General features: G+C 36.7%; 1 protein-coding gene across 4 annotated transcripts in view; it reads left to right on the top strand.

Annotated features, from left to right (window-relative positions):
• The window catches only part of LOC136030234 (tetraspanin-33-like), a 183,380-nt gene that overhangs the window by 129,370 nt on the left and 32,646 nt on the right, over positions 1-21,364 (top strand). For all 4 annotated transcript variants that reach the window (XM_065709055.1, XM_065709054.1, XM_065709057.1 and 1 more), the window contains one exon: positions 17,967-18,014. In XM_065709055.1, the coding sequence (XP_065565127.1) occupies positions 17,967-18,014 (48 nt within the window). The remainder of the gene's footprint in view (positions 1-17,966; positions 18,015-21,364) is intronic.

Consider the following 21,364-nt stretch of genomic DNA (forward strand, 5'->3'; position numbering starts at 1 on the left):
AAAGAAGGTGAAAATAAACGAAACTGTAAGAAAAATGATAGATTAAACTGGGAGAGGGAGGCTACCCCAGCTTGGCAAATTTTTAATGACGTATTTAAAAAGGTAATAATAATAAAATATGAGATACTTGTCATCAAGGTTAAATAATATATTCTGTTAACTTTTTCTTTAATAGAAAATGGCTATTCAAATTTTTCATATTCTTATTTAAAGCCCGTTTGTTGTAGAAGGGCTTTGAAATTGCATTGAATAGCTAGCATTGTCATAGTTTACTGGGAAAGTCTATATATCCCAAGACGGATTGAAGTAGGAGTGAGCGGTCGTGAGGGGACGACGAGAATGTATGAATCATTTAGAAAGAATATCATAATGCCATAGTGATAACTGTAAAAGTTTGAGTTGATTAAGGTTTAATATATTAAGGAATATGAAGAGATTTTTTATTTCTCAACGATTTTGAAGCCTTGTGATGAAGTAAAGCACCAAGAATTCTTGAAGCTTTATTTTGTGTTATCTGGAGAAGTTTAAGGTGAATTGGAAATGCATTTAAATAAATAATTGGACAGTGTTTTTGGTATGATTCTATTAATGAATGATTAAGAATTTTCGCAACTGGAAAAGAAAAATCGTATTTTATTCGATGTATGCAACCTAAATATTGGAGTAGTTCTATACGCAGATGATCAGAATGACTTCGGAAAGATAAAAACTAAACTCACCAGGGATAATTTCCAAATATCTATTTGTCTTAGCCCTTTTGATTCTACTTCCAAAAAATAACTTGCTCATCAATTCCCATCTTAACATTCCTTGCTTAGATCTCCCAAAAATGTTTCTTGCCTCTGTCTGGGTGGGTGTTTGCTTATCCCAGTATCTGCCTTTGTCTGTTAATATATCTAAATCTGTTTTTGTTGCTCTCATTCTCTGTGGCTGTGTGTCTGGGCGGGTGTTTGCTTGTCCCAGTGTCTGTCTTTGTCTGTTTATATGTTTGAATCTGTGTATTTTTAAGGGTTTTGTCTCTCTCACTCTCTGTGCCTTTGTGTCTAAGGGAGTTTTTGCTTATCCCAGTGTCTGCCTTTGTCTTTTTGAATTTCTTATTCTTTGTGTTTGTTTGTGTTTTTTTGTCTCTCTCACTCTCTTTGCGTGTGTGTCTGTGCAGGTTTTTGCTTGTCCCAGTGTCTGACTTTGTTTGTATTTCTGAATATGTGTGTTTGTATGTGTTTTGTCTCTTTCACCCTCTGTATCTATGTTTCTGGACGGATGTTTGCTTGTCATGGTCTTGTCTAGTGTCTATCTTTGTCTGTTTGTATATCTGTATCTTTGTGTTTGTATGTGTTTTTGTCTCTCTCACTATCTATGCCTGTGGGCGTGGGCGGGTTTTTGCTTGTCCCAGTGTCTGTCTTTGTCTGTTTGTATGTCTGAATCTGTGTGTTTGTATGTGTTTTTGTCTCTCTCACTCTCTGGGCCTGTGCGTCTGGATGGGTGTTTGCTCACCTCAGTGTCTGTCTTTGTCTGTTTATACGTCTGAATCTGTGTGCTTTTATGTGTTTTGTCTCTCTCGCTCTGTGGGTGTGTATCTGAGCGACTGTTTGCTTGTCTCCGTGATTATATGTGTTGATTTTGATAATACCACGTAAGGTTTCGATAATGCAATAAGGATTCTCGTTATATCAGGCGAGAGTGTGATAATGCAGTGCAAGATGTTTGATAATATCAGACAAGATTTTGGTAATTTCACACAAGATTTGGAAATACTTGGCTAGAATAATTATCAGTGTCACATGCTACAATCATATGACTCCTTTCCAAAAAAATCACTCGACATAAACAGCTGCTAATAGCATAAAAATTCTGAATCCAAAAAATTCTTAGTCCAAAAAATTCGAAGCAAAAAAAATCTTACTGCAAAGATTATTTTTCTAATCAGAAAAATCACGAATAGCATATCATTATGATCTTCATTTCGTATTTCGAAAATATCACAAGTAAATTGTTTTATTTTAAGCATATTTTATGTTATATTAAGACATGAAAAAAAGTTGAAAAATCTATAACTAAAAAAAAAAAGTTCGAAGTTCAAACAACAAAAAATAAATGAGCTTAAAAAAGTACAAAAAAGGGGGGCAAAAAGTTTAGGGGAGGGTCTTTGGGGGCCTTGGAGGTTGGGACTTGGATGACCAAGGGGTGTCGTATCATTGCTTAAAATATATACAACTTTATTAATTTCAACTTCATGCATACCCCAATACTAAATAATATTTTCAAAATGCAAAACACTTATTTATATAATTGTCATGACTTGAATATTAAATATTATAATAACCGGACATTTTTATTCAATGAAAATCGAATATACGCTAATCACGTCTTGACAGGAATATGTTGGTCATTCACCCAAAAGCGTCGGACACCTGTCTGGGCAGCTAGTTGTGTATGTAGGTCAATGCTCTAGTTTAGTATAGGCAAGCTTTAGTGCCCAAATATGTGTTAAAGTCTGGACTATAGCTAACCTCTATTGCCCAAATAAGGGTGTAAAATCTTGCCTATTGTATAGTACACTACTACTGACTCGACAAGATCACACTTTAGAAAAAAATAGATACACAGGCATTCGTGATCTTTCTTCTGTCACAAAACGCACAATTCCCAGTTTTTGTACACAGGACCTTAAAACTACTGCAGTAGGGTTCTTTGACACGCTGAATTAGTGATGGGATTTTCATTAAGACTCCTTGACTTTTAAGGGGTGCCCCTCCTTTTTTCGATACTTAAATGAATTTTCTGAGTCTGATAACTTTAAATCGGTAAGACTAATCTTGATGAATGTTACTCATAGTTCGGAAAACGAACTGGTTTATTCCTGGAACTGCCGGCGATATTGGATTTGTTTAACATTATGAAATAAAAGTTATGCACAAATGACGCTCTGACATTAAGACAGCTTGCTTGTAGTGCTTGTGCTAATTTCTCAATGCTTTAAGTTTGACTTGGTTATTCATAGTAATATCAGTTGGTTTGGGTGTCATTTATTCATTGATAGCGATTTCAATTCTTTTCTAGTTTCAACTATTCAATTACTGTATTTCAGCTCGTCTGAAATACATCAAATGTATGTCGTTTAGTATGGCTCTTTTCTTTAAAATAAATTTGCCGAGTTTTTAAAATTAATTTTTACAAATAGGGACAAATCAATAAGGGGATAATTAATAGTTTTGATGGTAAGATCGAGAATTAGATTAAGATCGATAACCATCTATGGTCAAGGGCGTAGCTCCAGCATTTTTATTGAGGGGAAAGAGGGTCCACATACGGAGAGTCAAGAGGCATGGGCTATATAATGCATTTTTCACCAAATTATTGGGGGAGGCAACTGCTCCCCCCCCAAATGTCGCATAAATTATGATTTATGGCCACCGTGTTGCTTAAGGGCACAGCAACAGTATCCGATTTCCTACTTTTAAGAGCTGTTCATCTATAAGGTTAAAGAAAGGAGAACAATAGACCCCCATCCAAAAAAAACAGAATTTTCTCCATTCACGATTAATTTCCAAAGTTTTTTAGACATTTTTCCAGTTGGGTGAAAAATAATTCTTGTTGCCTAGTCTTCTTTGGTCATAATTGACGTTGTTTTTGCCACTACTTCTTACGGATCTCAATTAATCGAATCGAATGGCTCAAAGCCGAAACTAATAAATTTCATTAACCCAAAATTAATTTTAAGCCTCTTTGACAACAAAGAGGAGCACAAATGTTTTGTGTTCAAAAGCCTAGAGTTAAGGAAGAAATTAACGGTAAAACGAGCCTACGTTTGTCAAATATGAAAATAAATAAAAAATCACTTGACCCTTAAAAATACCACACGAAAAAACGTTACCTATTTTGAAAGTAAACTAACAAAACTGTATTCATACATCATTTTGCACGCCGTTTATAAATGCACGCTGTAAACCAAGGTCAGGGGTAAAACTGAAAACTGTGAATACATAGGAAGTTATAAGAAGATGAGTGTATTTTATGTTAAATGGCTCCATAGACCATTGTTGGCTATAAACAAATATATCTGATAATGTCAAATTAACATTAAACCTAGCTGGGACTATGTCCCTTCTGAAAGCGTTAACAGAATACATATTGATTCTTCAGTTCTTTACAAGGAATTAAAAAAAAAACTAGTTTTTTTTAACTGAAAGTAAGGAGCGACATTAAAACTGAAAATGCACAGAAATTAGTCCATATATGAAATGGGTTGTCCCCTCCGCAATCCCTCGCTCTTTACGCTAAAGCTTTTAATTGTTTTAAAAAGTAGAATTGTGGCAAAGAGTCAAACTTTAGCGTAAAGAGCGAGGGATTGTGGAGGGGACAACCCATTTCATATATGGAGTAATTTCTGTGCGTTTTAAGTTTTAATGTCGCTCCTTACTTTCAGTTAAAATAATTAGTTTTTTTATTTAATTTCTGAACGTTTTTGAATTAATGCATGTTTGATTTTGGCTCTCCCCACATAAATTACTAAAATGAAATTTGTATATTAATTCTTTTTTGGCTAAATGGCTTTGTCTTAGTTCTGATCAGAGATTTTGAGAAATAAGGGGTGGGCCAAGGACGCCTAGTTGCCCTCCAATTTTTCGGTCACTTAAAAAGGCAACTAGAACTTTTAATTTTTAACGAACGTTTTTATTAGTAAAAAATATACGTAACTTAAGAATTAACTTGCGTAACAAACTTTTATACTCTTATATTTTTATTATATATACGAGGGGGTTAGTACCCTCGTTAATACCTCGCTCTTTACACTATATCGTAAATTTTGTCCCAATTCTTTAAGAATGACCCCTGAATCAGAAAGGCCGTAGAATAAATGGTTGAAATGACTAAAAATATTTAGCATGAAGAAGGAGGTATTCATCTCCTCCTAAATACCCAGTATTTTTAGAACCCCTCATATGCGTAATAATCTCTGTTCGTTTTAAGTTTCAATGCTACTCCTTACTTTCAATTGAAAAAGTTTTCATGTTTTTTTTTCATTGTTTTTTTTTATAGTAATGCTAGAAAATCCTGCGCCCTTTTCATTGAATTTTTCTTCACCCATGATATATTCCTCCGAGGAAAGATCCTCCCACCTAGCCCCCTCCCCTCATCCCCACCCCCAAACCAAAAAAATCCTTCTGAGAACGTCTGTACACTTCCCAATAACCATTACTGTATGTAAACACTGGTCAAAGTTTGTAACTTGCAGCCCCTCCCCCAGGGATTGTGGGGAGTAAGTCATTCCTAAAGACATAGTTATTATGGTTTTCGACTATGCGGAACAAAATGGCTATCTCAAAATTTTGATCTGTTGACTTTGGGAAAAAAACTAGCGCGGGAGGGGGCCTAGGTACCCTCCAATTTTTTGGTCACTTAAAAAGGGCACTAGAACTTTTTATGTCCGTTAGAATGAGCCCTCTTGCAACATTCTAGGACCACTTGGTCGATATGATAACCCCTGGGGAAAATAAAAAAAATAAAATAAAAATAAACACGCACCTGTGATGTTTTCTGGCAAAAAATACGAAATTTTTGTAGATAGGAGCTTGAAATTTTTGCTATAGTGTTCTCTGATACACCGAATGCAATGGTGTGATTCGTTAAGATTCAATGACTTTTAGGGAGTGTTTCTGCCTATTTTCCAAAACAAGGCAATTTTTTTCAGGCTCGTAATTTTTGATGACAAAAACTTAATTTGATGAAACTTGTATATTTAGAATCAGCATGAAAATCCGATTCTTTTGATGTATCTTTTAGCATCAAAATTCTGTTTTTTTAGAGTTTCGTTTACTATTGAGCCGGGTCGCTCCTTACTACAGTTCGTTACCACGAACTGTTTGATCACACTCGATTCCTTAAGAAAAACAAAAACAAATTAAGTAATACATTGAACCAGAATAATTGAATTCCTGCTCAATTTTACAATACACCATCATCCTTAAGCGTGGGCACCTCTATCTCTTTTCATAAGAGTGTGGATTTTTGCCTTTGTGGATTTTTGCGAGATGCTACCAGATTTTCACAGAATTTTACAAAAAAAAGAAAGATTTTCCTAAAAATTAACTATCAAAGGGTTGATATAGCGTTGTCTATAGTCTTAGTAAAGGCCATACGGCTCCAATGTTTTATTTTAATTTTTTTCCAGAAGCATTTTAGATTGAAGGGGTCATTGCAGACATTTCGGAGGGGGCTCATTCGAATGGAAACCGGAAGTTTTAATACCCTCTTTAAAACTCAAAACCGATTGGAGGGCAGCTAGCACCGCCAGCCCTTTTTTCCCAAATGCATCCGATAAAAATTTTGAGTGAGAAGCCATTTTGTTAAAAACAGTTCCAAGAACATATAATAAGAACTCTGGTGTCTACACAATCCCCTTTGGCCGGGGGTGGGCGATGTAAGTTATGCCCTGGGGGCATATATTGTTCTTATGGAAAGAATGCTCGTATTAACTTCAAAGAGGGCCCATTTGATTGGAAATTGAACGTTCTAATTCACTTTTAAGAGTCAAGAGATCAGAGGGTGACTAGCCACCGCCCCCTACACGCCCTGTTTTGTTCAAGCCCGTCCGATAAGAACTTTGAATTAGCCATTCTTTGAGATTTATCAGGACCTCTCTCCTCACGAGCGAAAGTATGTGTCGCTTATGCTGCTCTCTGCTTTGTGACAGTCTGAGAAGACCACGGCGGTTGTAAGCGGAAAAGTTCTCCTTCCAGCGCTTCGGAGGTCGACCGGAGTACAAGAACCGTGAATGCGACCTTCGAAGGCAATCTTCGGTAGTTGGTCGTTGGACATGCACTGGACTTGCCCAAGCCATCTGAGTTGTTGGACGCGGATACTGTTCAGGATGGTAGCGTTGTACTGCAGTCCTTCGAGTAGGTCAGCATTTAGACTCGATCTAAGTATATTATGCCGGCGATTCAAAGTAGCAGCTTTATCTTAAACGCGGTGAGTCATCTACTGTGACTGTTGTTTCACAGCCGTACATAGGTATAGCAATAATGATGGAGCAGAATATTTTAAGTTTTAGCTTGACGGAGATTCCATTTTGCTTCCATATTTGCATCAGAGCTTTGAAGTCGGCGAAGCCAAGAGCGAGGCGTCTTTTAATGTCCACTAAGGGATTATTGTTGCTCGTGATCTGGCTTTTCAGATATGTGAAGCTTTCTACCCATTCTGTTTGCGCTTCATTGAGTTTTATTTTTGGTGGGGATGGGCTATTGAACCTTGACGCCCGCATGACTTTCGTTTTATCCTCTTTGATTTTCATTTAATGCCCCCAAGGCATAACTTACACTGCCTGACTCTGGGCCCTGGGGGATTGTATCGACACTGGAGTGTTTTTCATCTGACCTTTGAACTATTTTTAACAAAATGGTTATCTCAAAATTTTATCGGATATTTTTGGGGAAAAGGGGCATTGGGAGGGGGCTAGTTGTCCTTCGATCTGTTTTTATTTTTAAAATTTGAACTAGAACTTTTAACTTCCAATCAAATAAGCCCTCTCTGAAGTTTATGCAATCATCCCTTCCATAATAATCATATATGCCCCCAGGACAAAGCTTACAACGCCTACTCCTTGGCTAGTTCCCTTCGGATCTCTTTTGACTTTAAGAAGTGAAATAGAACTTTCAATTTCCAATCAAATGTGCTCTCTCTGAAGTTTATACGAGCATCCATTCTATAAGAACCATATATGCCCCCAGGGAATAGCCCACAACGCTGTCTCCAGGCCCCGGGGGTTGTTTCGATACTGGAATTTTTGTTATATGATCTTGGAACTATTTTTAACAAAATGGCCATATCACTCAAAATTTTTATTGGATGATTTTGGGAAAAAAGGGCGTGGGGTCTCTAGTTGCCCTCCGATTAGTTTCTTAAGTGCCTCTGGAAAAAAAATAATAATAAAACATTGGAACCGTACGGCCTTTACTATAGAAAACGCTATAGAGTTGCCTCTGATAGTCAATTATTAGGTAAATCTTCCTCTTTTTTTGTAAAATTTGGTGAAAATATGGTAGTATTTCGCTAAAATCTGCATAAGCCCCCCCCCCTTATGAAAAGAGGTTCGAGGAACTCCCACTTAAGGGTGATGGCGTATTGTAAAATAGAGCAGGAATTCTCGTTAAATGATTCTCGTTAAATGTATTACTTAATTTATTTTCGCTTTTCTTATGGAATGGAGGGTGATTCGTTGTAAAGAACCGAAGGATCAATAAGTCTTCTGCTAGCGCTTTCAGAAGAGACATATACCCACCTAGGTTTAATGTTAATTTTGACATTATAATCTGTTTGTTTTTTGTTTTTTTTCATAGCCAACAATGGTCTTGGAACCGTTTAGCATAAAAACACACTCACCTTCTTATAACTTCCTGTGCATTAACAGTTTATAGTTTCCCTCCTGAGCTCGGTTTACAGCGTCGGTTCTTAAATGACGTGCAAAATGATAAATGAATACGGTTTTTTTAGTTTACTTTCAAATTAGGTAATGTTTCTTCGTGTGGAATTTTTATCGGTTAAATATTTTTTTTTGTCATTTTCAACGTTTCTGACATCTTTAAAAAGTATGGGCTCAGTTTACTGTTAATTTTTTTTTCAGTTTAACTCTAGGCTTTTGATTAATTTTTTTTTAAGCCATTTGTGTTCCTCTTTGTTGTCAAATAGGCTTAGCATTAATTCTGAGTTAATCAAATTTATTAGTTTCGGATTTGAGTCATTCGATTAGATTAATTGAGATCCGCAAGAAGTAGTGGCAAAAACAACGTTATTTATGACCAAAGAAGACTAGGCAACAAGAATTATCAGCCACTCAACTGGAAAAATGTCTAAAAAATCTTGGAAATCAATCGTGAATGGAGAGAATTCTGTCTGTATTTTGGATGAGGGTCAATTGTTCTCCCTTCTTTAACTTTATAGATGACCAGCTCTTAAAAGTAGGAAAGCGGATACTGTTGCTTTGCCCCTAAGCAACATGGTGACCATAAATCATAACTTATGCGTAGTTTTTTTTTTTTGGGGGGGGGCTCTTACCCCCTCAGTATAAATGCTGGAGCTACGCCCCTGACCATAGATGGTTATCGGTCTTAATTTAATGCTCGATCTCACCATCAAAATTATAAATTATATCCTTATTGATTTGTTCCTGTTTGTAAAAATTAATTTTAAAACTTGGCAGATTTATTTTAAAGAAAAGATCCATAATAAACCAAAGACGAGCAGAAATAAAGTAATTGGATGGTTTGAACTTACAAAGAATTGAAATCGCTATCAATGAATAAATGAGACCCAAAACAAACAGAAATTAGATCTACGTTGAATGGGCAACGTTTTTATCGGTTAAATATTTTTTTGTCATTTTCAACGTTTCTGACATCTTTAAAAAGTATGGGCTCAGTTTACTGTTAATTTTTTTTTCAGTTTAACTCTAGGCTTTTGATTAATTTTTTTTTAAGCCATTTGTGTTCCTCTTTGTTGTCAAAGAGGCTTAGCATTAATTCTGAGTTAATCAAATTTATTAGTTTCGGATTTGAGTCATTCGATTAGATTAATTGAGATCCGCAAGAAGTAGTGGCAAAAACAACGTTATTTATGACCAAAGAAGACTAGGCAACAAGAATTATCAGCCACTCAACTGGAAAAATGTCTAAAAAATCTTGGAAATCAATCGTGAATGGAGAGAATTCTGTCTGTATTTTGGATGAGGGTCAATTGTTCTCCCTTCTTTAACTTTATAGATGACCAGCTCTTAAAAGTAGGAAAGCGGATACTGTTGCTTTGCCCCTAAGCAACATGGTGACCATAAATCATAACTTATGCGTAGTTTTTTTTTTTTGGGGGGGGGGCTCTTACCCCCTCAGTATAAATGCTGGAGCTACGCCCCTGACCATAGATGGTTATCGGTCTTAATTTAATGCTCGATCTCACCATCAAAATTATAAATTATATCCTTATTGATTTGTTCCTGTTTGTAAAAATTAATTTTAAAACTTGGCAGATTTATTTTAAAGAAAAGATCCATAATAAACCAAAGACGAGCAGAAATAAAGTAATTGGATGGTTTGAACTTACAAAGAATTGAAATCGCTATCAATGAATAAATGAGACCCAAAACAAACAGAAATTAGATCTACGTTGCATGGGCAACGTGAGGTGTTGTGGCAACCTTTGTTCGGATTCGCTGGTTAAAGTGTTGCGAGAGCAACACTGGTTTTGTTTCCTCGCTTCGATTAAATGCTTAAGCTGTTACCAAGTATATCAACTCGCAAAAGTTGCAAACCCCTCATTGCAACTAGAAAAAGTTGCAAACCCCTCATCGCTGAAGATGATTGTGGCCTAACAGCCGATTATTACTAACAAGTCCCCTTCATGTCTTACCACTGGAACCAAATTGGTCTTACCACCAAATACACCGGAAACAAATAATAATAATAATATTTATTACCCACAAACATACAAAAGTATAAACAGTGGAGTTCAGAGAAAAAACTAATAAACAAAGCACAACAAAAGTACAATTAACTCAACAATAGCAAGCACAACAAAGCTAATATAACAAAGAAAAACAGAGCAAACGAAATTAACAAAACGACCAAAAAACTCAACACTTATCCTATATAATACATGAATAACAAGAGAAAATATATATGAACTAGAAAGATAACTTATAAGAAGAAGATGATTATGGCACCATCGCCCCATACAGGGAAAAATTCTTGCAGAGAGATCAGACGTAGCGAGAAAGCCGATTTTGGATGGCCAAATATGGATCAACAATGCAATATCTTTCACTAATCCAAGAGTTTCTAGTCCAGAGTGGTAGGCCTAACAAGAACTTACGAAAACGATAAAAGTATGACCGGATGGTACACTTATTCCGATCGGTTTATAGAACCCAAAACGGGGAAAGACCAATAACGTGTGACTGCACCAGCGCATTGAAAAGCCTTGCTCTGATGTGTCTATTATAATTTGTCTTGGAAGATATGAGTAAACCATAAGATTTGCGGATCTTGTTGGTCAAATGTTCAACTAGCAGTGATCTTGTATATTTCACGTCATAACCGATTGGGAGCCCGAGGTAACTAAACTAGGCGCTGGTCTCATGACACACTTTCCAAGTCGGATATCAGGATCAGGAACGTCATCTGAGCTTTAACGGTTGAAAACAACAATTTCGCTCTTACTTTCATTAAAAGACAGGTTTATTTTGGAATAAGCGTTGCTTAGAACATTAAAGTTCTTCTCTATCATCCCAAAAGAACGGCTTAAATTTTGTATATCATCGGCATAATTTAACAGTGGTATATCTATACCTCTAAATGCAAAACTCAGCTCAACATCTATAACACTATTATTGTAAAAGGGAGGGGAAGAAACTGCCCCTTGTCGTATACCTTTTTCTACAGGAACTACTACAGCCGAAATTTGTGGACCATCAATCGTCGGGACTTTAATTCTAACCTTCAGTTTTTTATACAAATTTCGGAGTGGTAAGGCGATTGATCTGTCAAGGCCACGTTTGAGCGGACACGACAGTATCTAAGCATGGATGCCAGAATCGAACGCTTGGCTGACATCATGACTAGCTGCTATAACCCTTTCCCTTGTCTGGTCACACTCTAAAAGTAGAATACCAATGATATGGTGAACATGTTTCCTACTAACAGATTGTTTAAAACCAAATTGGTTGTCAGGGCTTTCACAAACTCCACATAACTCATCAATAAAAAGAAGCTCAAAAATTTTGCAAAGAACTGGGGCAACTGTTATGGGGCGGTGAGAGCCGCATTCAGCAGGGTCTTTTCCTTTCTTTAATACCGGGGTGACAACCCCAATACAAAGGGAATCTTGCACTAAACCGCAAGTGAAAACCATCTGGTGGAACAGAGTGAGATGCTCAAGGACCCTTTGGCTGCCGTGAGCTAAATGCATGCCACACACTTGGTCAATGCCTCTTGAGAACTTCTTCTTTGCTATAACTATCGCCGCCCAAACATCAGAAACAGTTACCACAAACCCGAGTGAAGACGATGCTTCACTTAACAAGAGATCAAGGTTATCTTCATATTTCGACACAAGCGTAGCGTCGGGTGCTGCAAACTGTAACTTGTAATAACTATCTACTGTTCTTCTGTGGGCCAGAGGCTGGGACCGTCACAATCACTTCTTGTTTTCCTTTTAAGGAAATTTCACAAGGAATTTGGGTCACTTTTCAGCGTGTTGCTATGTTCATCCAGAATGGTAGCATTGTGCTTCTGCAGGCATTTGGCAAACTTTCTTTTCAGATAAATCCGCACCGTATTCACAGCACCTGATCGGGCCTTTCCTATATCTATGCACATTTTGTGCCAAAACTTAGAAGCGTGACAAAGCTGAGCTTGGAGTGGGTTTTCTTTCCAGCGTGGAACTTCAGTACCAATGCGAACCTTGCATTGTGGTACCGCAGCACTTTCAGCGACTCTCAAAGCAAGGATTATTTCCATGCAGTATACATTTAAATCAATCTGTTTCTCAGTGGTGTCTAGACTGGGATTCGCTTATAGAGGGTGGTAGGGTACCTTGATCCTTCCCAGCATCTCATCACAAACAGACTGGTATATGTGTATATTGATCTTCTACCAGTCAGAATTCTTACGCCACTTCCTGACTTTGCTGAGACCTATGCTTGGTTGTATAGTTTTATGGAAAGAACAGGATACGGGTAAGTGATTGGAAATGTTGATGGTAGTGTCAACATATGGAGAGGGGAGAGGCAATGTCGTCTGCTTGGTTTGAAGAAAGAAATGAAGGGCTGAGGTTGCTCCCGAATTATGGATGTATGTAAGATCAAGATCGTTCAAAAGAACCTCAAGACCGGTGAGAGTATTGATAAAGATTTGTGATCGTGGGTTTGTACCAGAGAGATTACAGTTCATGTCTCCCGCTAGTATAACGTCTAATCCCTGTGTTTCCGAACCACTTACTGAACTTGCTAACTTTTTACAAGCAATACTTAACTTGTGTTCATACTTAAGGTCTCGGTAGTCAGTGGGCATGTACTGAGTAAAGTAAATGACAGTCTCGTTTATTTTGACAGTCATATAATTGTCAGAAAATGAGTGAATCGCCGGTAGAAGTTCCGCTCGGGCGAGTACCACTATACCACCGGACGGCATACCTTTTCCACTTTGACTGGTTATCGCTGAAACCCCAAATACTTTCAACCATCCATTATTTGTTTTTTTGTTTTTTTTTACCCAGGGGTCATCGTATCGACCAAGTGGTCCTAGAATGTCGCAAGAGGGCTCATTCTAACGGAAATGAAAAGTTCTAGTGCCCTTTTTAAGTGACCAACAAAATTGGATGGCATCTCGGCCCTCTCCCACGCTCATTTTTTCCCAAAATCAACGGATCAAAATTTTGAGATAGCCATTTTGTTCCGCATAGTCGAAAACCATAATAACAATGTCTTTGGGGATGACTTACTCCCCCACAGTTCCTGGGCGAGGGGCTGCAAGCTACAAACTTTGACCAGTGTTTATATACAGTAATGGTTATTGGGAAGTGCACAGACGTTTTCAGGGGGATGTCTTTGGTTTGGGGGTTGGGTTGAGGCGAGGGGACTATGTGGTAGGATCTTTTCTTGGAGGAATACGTCATGGGGGAAGAGAAACTCAATGAAAAGGGCGCGGGATTTTCAAGCATTACTATAAAAAACAATGAAAAAAAAATGAAAAAGTTTTTTCAATTAAAAGTAAGGATTAGCATTAAAACTTAAAACGAACAGAGATTATTACGAATATGAGGGTTCTAAAAATACTTTAGCATAAATAGCGATGCATTTAGGAGGTGATAAATACCTCATTCTTTATGCTAAGTATTTTTTAGTAATTTCAACTATTTATCCTACGGCCTTTCTAATCAGGGGTCATTCTTAAAGAATTAGGACAAAACATAAAATTTAGTGTAAAGAGCGAGGTATTAACGACGGGACAAACCCCCTCATGTACATAATAAAAATATAAGAATATAAAAGTTTGGTACGTAAGTTGATTCTTAAGTTACGTATATTTTTTACTAATAAAAACATTCGTTAAAAATTAAAAGTTCTAGTTGCCTTTTTAAGTAACCGAAAAATTGGAGGGCAGCTAGGCCTCCTTCCCCACCCCTTATTTCTCAAAATCGTCTGATCAAAACTAAGAGAAAGCCATTTAGCCAAAAGAAGAATTAATATGCAAATTTCATTTTAATAGTTTATGAGTGGAGAGCCAAAATCAAACATATATTAATTCAAAAACGTTCAGAAATTAAATAAAAAAACTAGTTTTTTCAACTGAAAGTAAGGAACGACATTAAAACTTAAACGAACAGAAATTACCTCGCATATGAAATGGGTTGTCCACTCCGCAATCCCTTGCTCTTGACGCTAAAGTTTGTAATTGTTTTAAAAAGTAGAATTGTGGCAAAGAGTCAAACTTTAGCGTAAAGAGCGAGGGACTGCGGAGGGGACAACCCATTCCATATACGGAGTAATTTCTGTTCGTTTTAAGTTTAAATGTCGCTCCTTACTTTCAGTTGAAAAAAACTAGTTTTTTTTATTTAATTAAGAAATGAAGATAATATAGATATGTTAGTCATGATTTTTCTGACTTGAAAAATATTGTTTGTAGTGAGATTTTTTTTTTACTTATAATTTTTCGGGGCATAAAATTTTTTTGGACTTCGAATGTTTTGGACTAACGAGAATCCTCTATTGCATTATCGAATTTTACATGGTATTGTCAAAATCAACACCTAAAAGCACAGAGACAAAGAAGCACAGAGAAATAAAAACAGACACTGGGACAAGCAAACACCTGCCTAGAAACACAGGCACAGAGAGTGAGAGAGACAAAAAGACATACAAACACACAGATTCAGACATACAAATAGACAAAGACAGACACTGCGACAAGCAAACACCTACTCATACACACAGGCACAGTGAGAGAGACAAGCAAACAGCCAGTTAATTTCTACCTGCACCCGGGCTCCTGCAGCCAACCTACAATCCCCACCTTTCTTTCAAATAAATGTTCAAGTTAGGTTAATATAGGTTCACTTTGCGTGGCGTGGCACGCTCTCTCTCACCTAGTCTCTCTCACTGTGCTTGTTTGATTGAGCAGGTGTTTGCTTGTCCCAGTGTCGTTCTTTTTGCGTGTATGTCTGAATCTGCGTGTTTGTATGTGTTTCTCTCTCTCTCATACACTCTCTTTTTCTCTGTTTCTCTCTATCTATCTCTCTGTGCTTGTGGATGTTAGCCTGTCCCAGTCTGTCTTTGTCTGTTTGTATCTATATTTTTTCTCTTTCCCTCTCTGTGCCTGTGTGTTTGCTGTGTGGTAGGTGTTTGTTGGTCCCAGTGTCTCTCTTTGTCTGTTTGTATATCTAATCTATGTGTTTTTGTCTCTCTCATTCTCTTTGCCTATGTGTTGGGTGGGTAATTGCTTGTCCCATTATCTGTTCTTGTCTATTTTTATGTCTGGATCTGTGTGTTTGGTTTTGTTTGTGTCTCTCTCACTCTCTGTGTCTGTGTGTCTGAGCGACTGTTTGCTTGTTCCAGGTTCTGTCTTTGTATGTTTGTATATCTGAATATGTTTGTTTGTATATGTTTTTGTCTCTCTCACTCTCTGTGCCTGTGTGTTTGAGTGACTGTTTGCTTGACTCGTGTATGCGTATTTGTGTTGATTTTGATAATACCATGCAAGGTTTCGATAATGCTATACAAGATTCTCGCTATATCAGGCGAGTCTTATAATATAGTGCAAGATGTTGTATAAAATCAGACAAGATTTGGAAATACTTGGCAAATTTTCTTATCAATATCAGAAGCTATTACCATATGACACCCTTCCAAAAAAACGCTTGACATAACCAGGTGCTTATAGCCTAAAAATTATAGTCTAAAAGTCCCAAAAAATTCAAAGTAAGAAAAAAATCTAGGTACAAACATTATTTTTCTAATAGGATAAATCACGACTACCATATCTATATTATCTTCGTTTCGTATTTCGAAAATAGGACAAGTGAATTTTTTTGTTTGAAATATATTTTGTGTTATTTTAAGACATGAAAAAAAAAAGCTGAAAAAATTTCTAAGTCCCCAAAAATTCTAAGTAAAAACAACAGAAGTGTTACTACCAATAATATTTATCTAATAGCGAAAATCACGACTATCATACCTATAACATCTTCATTTCATGTTTCGAAAATGTAACAAGTGAATTTTTTGTTTTAAGTGATTTTATGTCATTGTAAGACATGACGAAAAAGTTGAAAAAACTTTCTAATTAAAAAAGTTAAGCTAAAAAAATCAGTACAAAAAAGGAGGCAAAAAGTGTGGGGAAGAGGCATAGGGGGCCATGGAGGTGGGGACCTGGATGGCCAAGGGCTGTTGTATCATTGCTTAAAATATATACAACTTTATAATTTCTACTTTATGCATACCCCAATACTAAATATTACTTTCAAAAGACAAAACATTTTTTCATTTAATTGTCATGACTTGAATATTAAGTATTACAATAACCGGAAATTGCTTTTATTCAATGAAGATCTAATATTTATTAATCATGTTCTGACAGGAACATGTAGGTCAATGCTCTAGTTTAGTATAGGTCAGCTTTAGTGCCCAAATTAGGGTGTAAGGTCTGGACTATAGGCAAGCTTTAGTGCCCAAATAAGGGTGAAAAGTCTGGACTAATGTATAGTATACTACTACCAGTGACCCTAGAAGATTGGGAAAGGGCTCATTTGATCGGAAATCAAAAGTTCTAGTGTCCTTTTTAAGTGGCCTAAAACGTTAGAGGGTAGCTAGCCCTTCTTTCCCACAAAGTCGATAGAAGTTTTGAGATAGCCATTTTGTTCAGCATAGTCAAAAGATCAATCAACCATGTTTTTGAGGCTCGCTTAATCCCCAAACCCCCGAGGAGGGGCTAGAAGCTATGAACATCATCCATTGCTGACATATAGTATTAGTTTTTGGGAAGTATAAAAGTATTGATTTTTTTAACCGTTTTACTGTTTAAGTTTTAGTTTAAGATTTAAGTTTTTTACTGTTTTAAAAAGTAGAGTTGAGAGAAAGAGTCAAGCTTTAGCGTAAAGAATGGGGCGCTGAGTAGGGAACAGTCCCTTTCGTATACGGAATAATTTTTGTTCGTTTTAAGTTTTAATGTCGCTCCTTTCTTTCAGTTAAAAAAAAAAACGTTTTTTTTATTTGATCTTTAGTAAAGAGCTATAGTAGAAAATATATTTTTTACCACACATTATTACTTTTGATATTTTTCCACACATAAAAAGGGCATGGAGGGGGACTGGTTGCCCTTAGATTTCTTTTGAAAGCAGTCTCTCTGACCGGGGTGTGCCTATCGGAGCAAATCCGAAAGAAAATGCCAACCTGGCGCGTAAAAATTATGACTAAAAGATTCGGGCTGTGTATGCATCCCTGGCTTCGAACGTTTCGTATTTGAGTTGGGTTTACCGTTCTTGGTTATATAATACCCTACCAGTCTTCACTTACTTGCTCTTGCTCATATTTGGCTTTTTTATGGTAAGAGAAAGCAAGTTTGCCGGCTTTAATTTGAAAAGAATTTGATGGAATCGCCAACATAGACAAGTAGGCCTAACTCTTTTCTACCGAGAAAGTATCGATTGGTAAACTCAGCTGGGGTTATTGAGAAGCGTATTCGTTGTTTTCTCTACTGACTGCCAAGTGTCTTTCCGTCTTTGGTCATTTTTGTTTATCCCCTGTTTGTGATTGTCGCACTGTGTTTTTCTTTTTGTTGTTTCTTTTTGTGTTTCCTTGATTTTCACTTTGTCTTTTCTGGGTCTTGCTCAGTTAATACTGGTAAATGAATTTATTTTTCAAATTAGTTTTGAATTTTGATATTCCTTGACTAGAGGCTATATCTTTCTTATCTTTCTTATAGAGTACCTTTGTGAACGTTATGTGTGGTTACAATGTTCAGAAGATGAGTGTAAGTACATTTTCTGATTTGCTTAGTACTTTAGCTAATTCTGGTTTTAAATTTAGTACAATGATTTATTTTCTCGATTTTTTTTGCCTTGCCTATTAAAGAGAACTGTTCAAGGTCTTTTCAGAAGCTTGCTCTACTCTGCAAAATAACAGCAAAATAGCAACAGACTAAATAACAGACTAAAACAGCATAAATTTTTCTGAAACTGTCTACTGCCCGTAATAAATACCCTTATTAGTTGTTGGTATGTTTTCCCTTCTTTTCTTTTGGTGTCACTGATTAATAAGAAATTTTGTCTTTGAAAAAAAAAAATATCCATCACTGACTCTATCGATCGCTTTTACAAAGTTTTTAATAAAGCCTAATGAAATATGAACTGGAGAAAGTAATATTTTTCCCAGAAGTGACAAGTAACTGATTAACACAATTTAAAATTTTCTGAAAGCGTGTTTTTTTTTTTTACTAATTCCTTTCCATGAAAATTTTTATTTGTGATCTTAAAATCAAAGGAACAGTTTGATTAAGCTCGGTATATAGTGGGATTGGGGGTCCGACTTGTAACTAGAAAACCAAATTCTTGTTAGAAGAACGACATTGAAAAAATATATGAAAAAACAGAGGAAACTTAATTTGTCAATGGTTGAAATTGAATGGTATTTCAGAGTTGATGGAACTGGGAATCCATGTCTAAGAAATCTCTCTTTATGGAAATCCGTCACTAATATTGATTTAGTAAAGAGTAAAATTTTGCCCATATATTATTTCGTTTTCGTGTTGTGACTTCATATGGAAGCGGCGGTTGTTGAAACTTGCAAGGTTGCTCTTGTTCGAAAGAGCTCTTGCTCTGCTAAGTTCGAAAAGGAAGCTCTACCGTGCTTTTTGAGAGCCAAAAGTGATGAGTGGGTAACCATGCCACCCTGCATCATTTGTCAACCTCCCCTTTTTTGGCCTAGTATGGCATCTGATCAACATGTAGAAAAAACTATTTTGTACCAAAGAGCCGAAAGATCCAATGAGTATGCCACCTGGGTCGACATGACCTCCACAGTTCCAAGGGCAACGGTCTAATTTATTTAAAGCATCTGTTTTTTACCGAAAAGTTATTGTAGAAAGGGTGGGCTTGTTTTGTCTAAGTTGTCCGATTGTCTTGGAACTTGTCCTGTACCATCTTTATCAAGATCAAGGTTTTCTATATGTATACTCCTTAATGTGAGTGACCTTTCCAGTTCCCTAAAGCCCTCTTTTCTACTGCCAAATGGTCCATGATTTTGGCCGTTGTAAACCCAGGTGCACGGGACTAATGGGGGACTCAGTTTGCTTTTTACAGTTTTTGGAACAATTCCACCATAGTTTTCCAGCTCACTCTGAGTTTCCAACCTGTCTGAGTCAAAGCTAAATAATATGGATTAAATGCCGTGAAAACAATTGAAGTCCTTACTCACTGCAAAAAATGTCTAAGTCGAATCTGCGGGTTGGTTCAATAACCACATTCCACTTTGTTTGATATGGAATCATACAAGACTTTCTATCTGTATGATTGGAGGACGATGTTGGCAAATGACCCTTCCAGCGTCCATAAAATCCTAAAATGGTCCATGAATTGGGCCGGAAATCTTAAAATTAACACCTTGAAGGTCAGAAATCCTGAAAACCCTAGATCTTCTGGCTCGTTGGCTAAATGACTTCACTGTTTGAAAAAAGGTAAACCGAGGTGAATGGTACCAATGGAGCACCGTGCTTTTTTTATTTACTTTTTGGAACTATTCCACTCTGGGTTTACAGCCCATTCTGGTGTTCCAACCTGTCTGAGTCTAAACTGTGTACTATGTATGATGTTGTCCACGGACTGGGCCGAAAATATTGAAATGGAAACTTTAAGTTGGCATACATTGACAAATAACGCCTCCAGCATCTCCAAACCCTCTACTTCACCATCAACATTTTGGTTTATAGTAGATATGCTCCACCATGCTTTTGCTGGAATCAGATAAGAATTTCTAATCTATATGCTTAGAGGACCAAGTGAGTTCGTTGTCCCCCAACCCTACGTCCTACCATCAAATTTTTGCTGAAAGGTGGGCACGCTATATTTTGTTTGAACTGGGGTAATGCACGGAATTTCACCATTATGGTTGGAGGAGCGAAGTGGAAACATAACCCTTCCAACACCACCCTCTACTGCCAAGTTTTCAGCAGAAAGTTTGGCAGGTTTCGGCCGATCACTTTGCAATATACGAAACAAATACCTTGGGTCAAAGGGACATAAAAGTGATGATTTAAAGAAGCATACATCCCGTGTCCGATCGTTAAGTTTATGCTAACACCCTGGTCTGCTTAAAATTAATAGGGAAACAGTCTAGGAGCAAGGGTACATGCTGATAGGTATTCTTAAGTATGTACCACTTCTAAGCCTTGCCTGAACTTTCACATGAAAGTATCCTGACCTCAATGAAATATGATGTGCAGCTTTGCTACTGTCAAGTATATTTTCCGAAAGAAACTTTAAATTACTGACGTTATTCGGTTGAGTTGCTAAAAGGCTTAAAAGTTTCAGAAGTTAGGAATTTCCCTGAGCTATAAAACTTAGAAACCTGCTAGTGAATAGATTGTGAAGTTCAGTGTTCTAACATTATTTTGGGTCTTTTTGATAGCAGCTAGTTGTAGAATGAAATAGATTTATTTGAGTCTTAACTACCGCCTGGTATTCTGTAGTTCCAAGTTTTGTCTCCTTTGAATTTTTTGGACGTTGTAAAAGCGTATGTTTGAAGGGATAGTATCCAAAGGACCCCTTTTCTCCTGAAGCTATGCCGAAATGACCTGATTTTTTCTGCTTAGTTATGTAAATATTCCAAATGATTCAAAGGTTTCTACTTGCCATTTATTTTACTGTACTAGAAAAGCAAACAATAACTGAAGCCCTGAATTAAAAGTGAATATCGGAATCCGAGCCATACAACAGTTATCTCTCTTAGTTATGTTGGGGTTGGGGGGGGGTTCAAACCAACTACATTATTTTTTTTGTTGTGATCAGTGATGTAGGCTACATTTTGGAACAGTGCGACAGAAAAATTCAAAACTTGAATCCGATATGGAGACCTTAAAGAGGAAAAAAAAATCCTCTGATGTCTGAAAAATGTCGAATAATATCTTGGAGAAAGATTATCTTTTTTGCCGACTAAATAGCATAAAAAGAAACAGAAACAAAACTATCCTTCCACCAAAAAAAGGTTAGTGTCTAACTCTTGTAGAAAAAAGTCTCTCAGGATTCGAGATTGAAATTCTGGTTTTATTCAAGATTTTCATGAAATAATTAAGGAAAAGTCATGTCTCGAAATTCCATGTCTTGATTT

The sequence above is a fragment of the Artemia franciscana genome, chromosome 8 (genome assembly GCF_032884065.1).
Source record: "Artemia franciscana chromosome 8, ASM3288406v1, whole genome shotgun sequence".
Lineage (NCBI taxonomy): Eukaryota > Metazoa > Arthropoda > Branchiopoda > Anostraca > Artemiidae > Artemia > Artemia franciscana.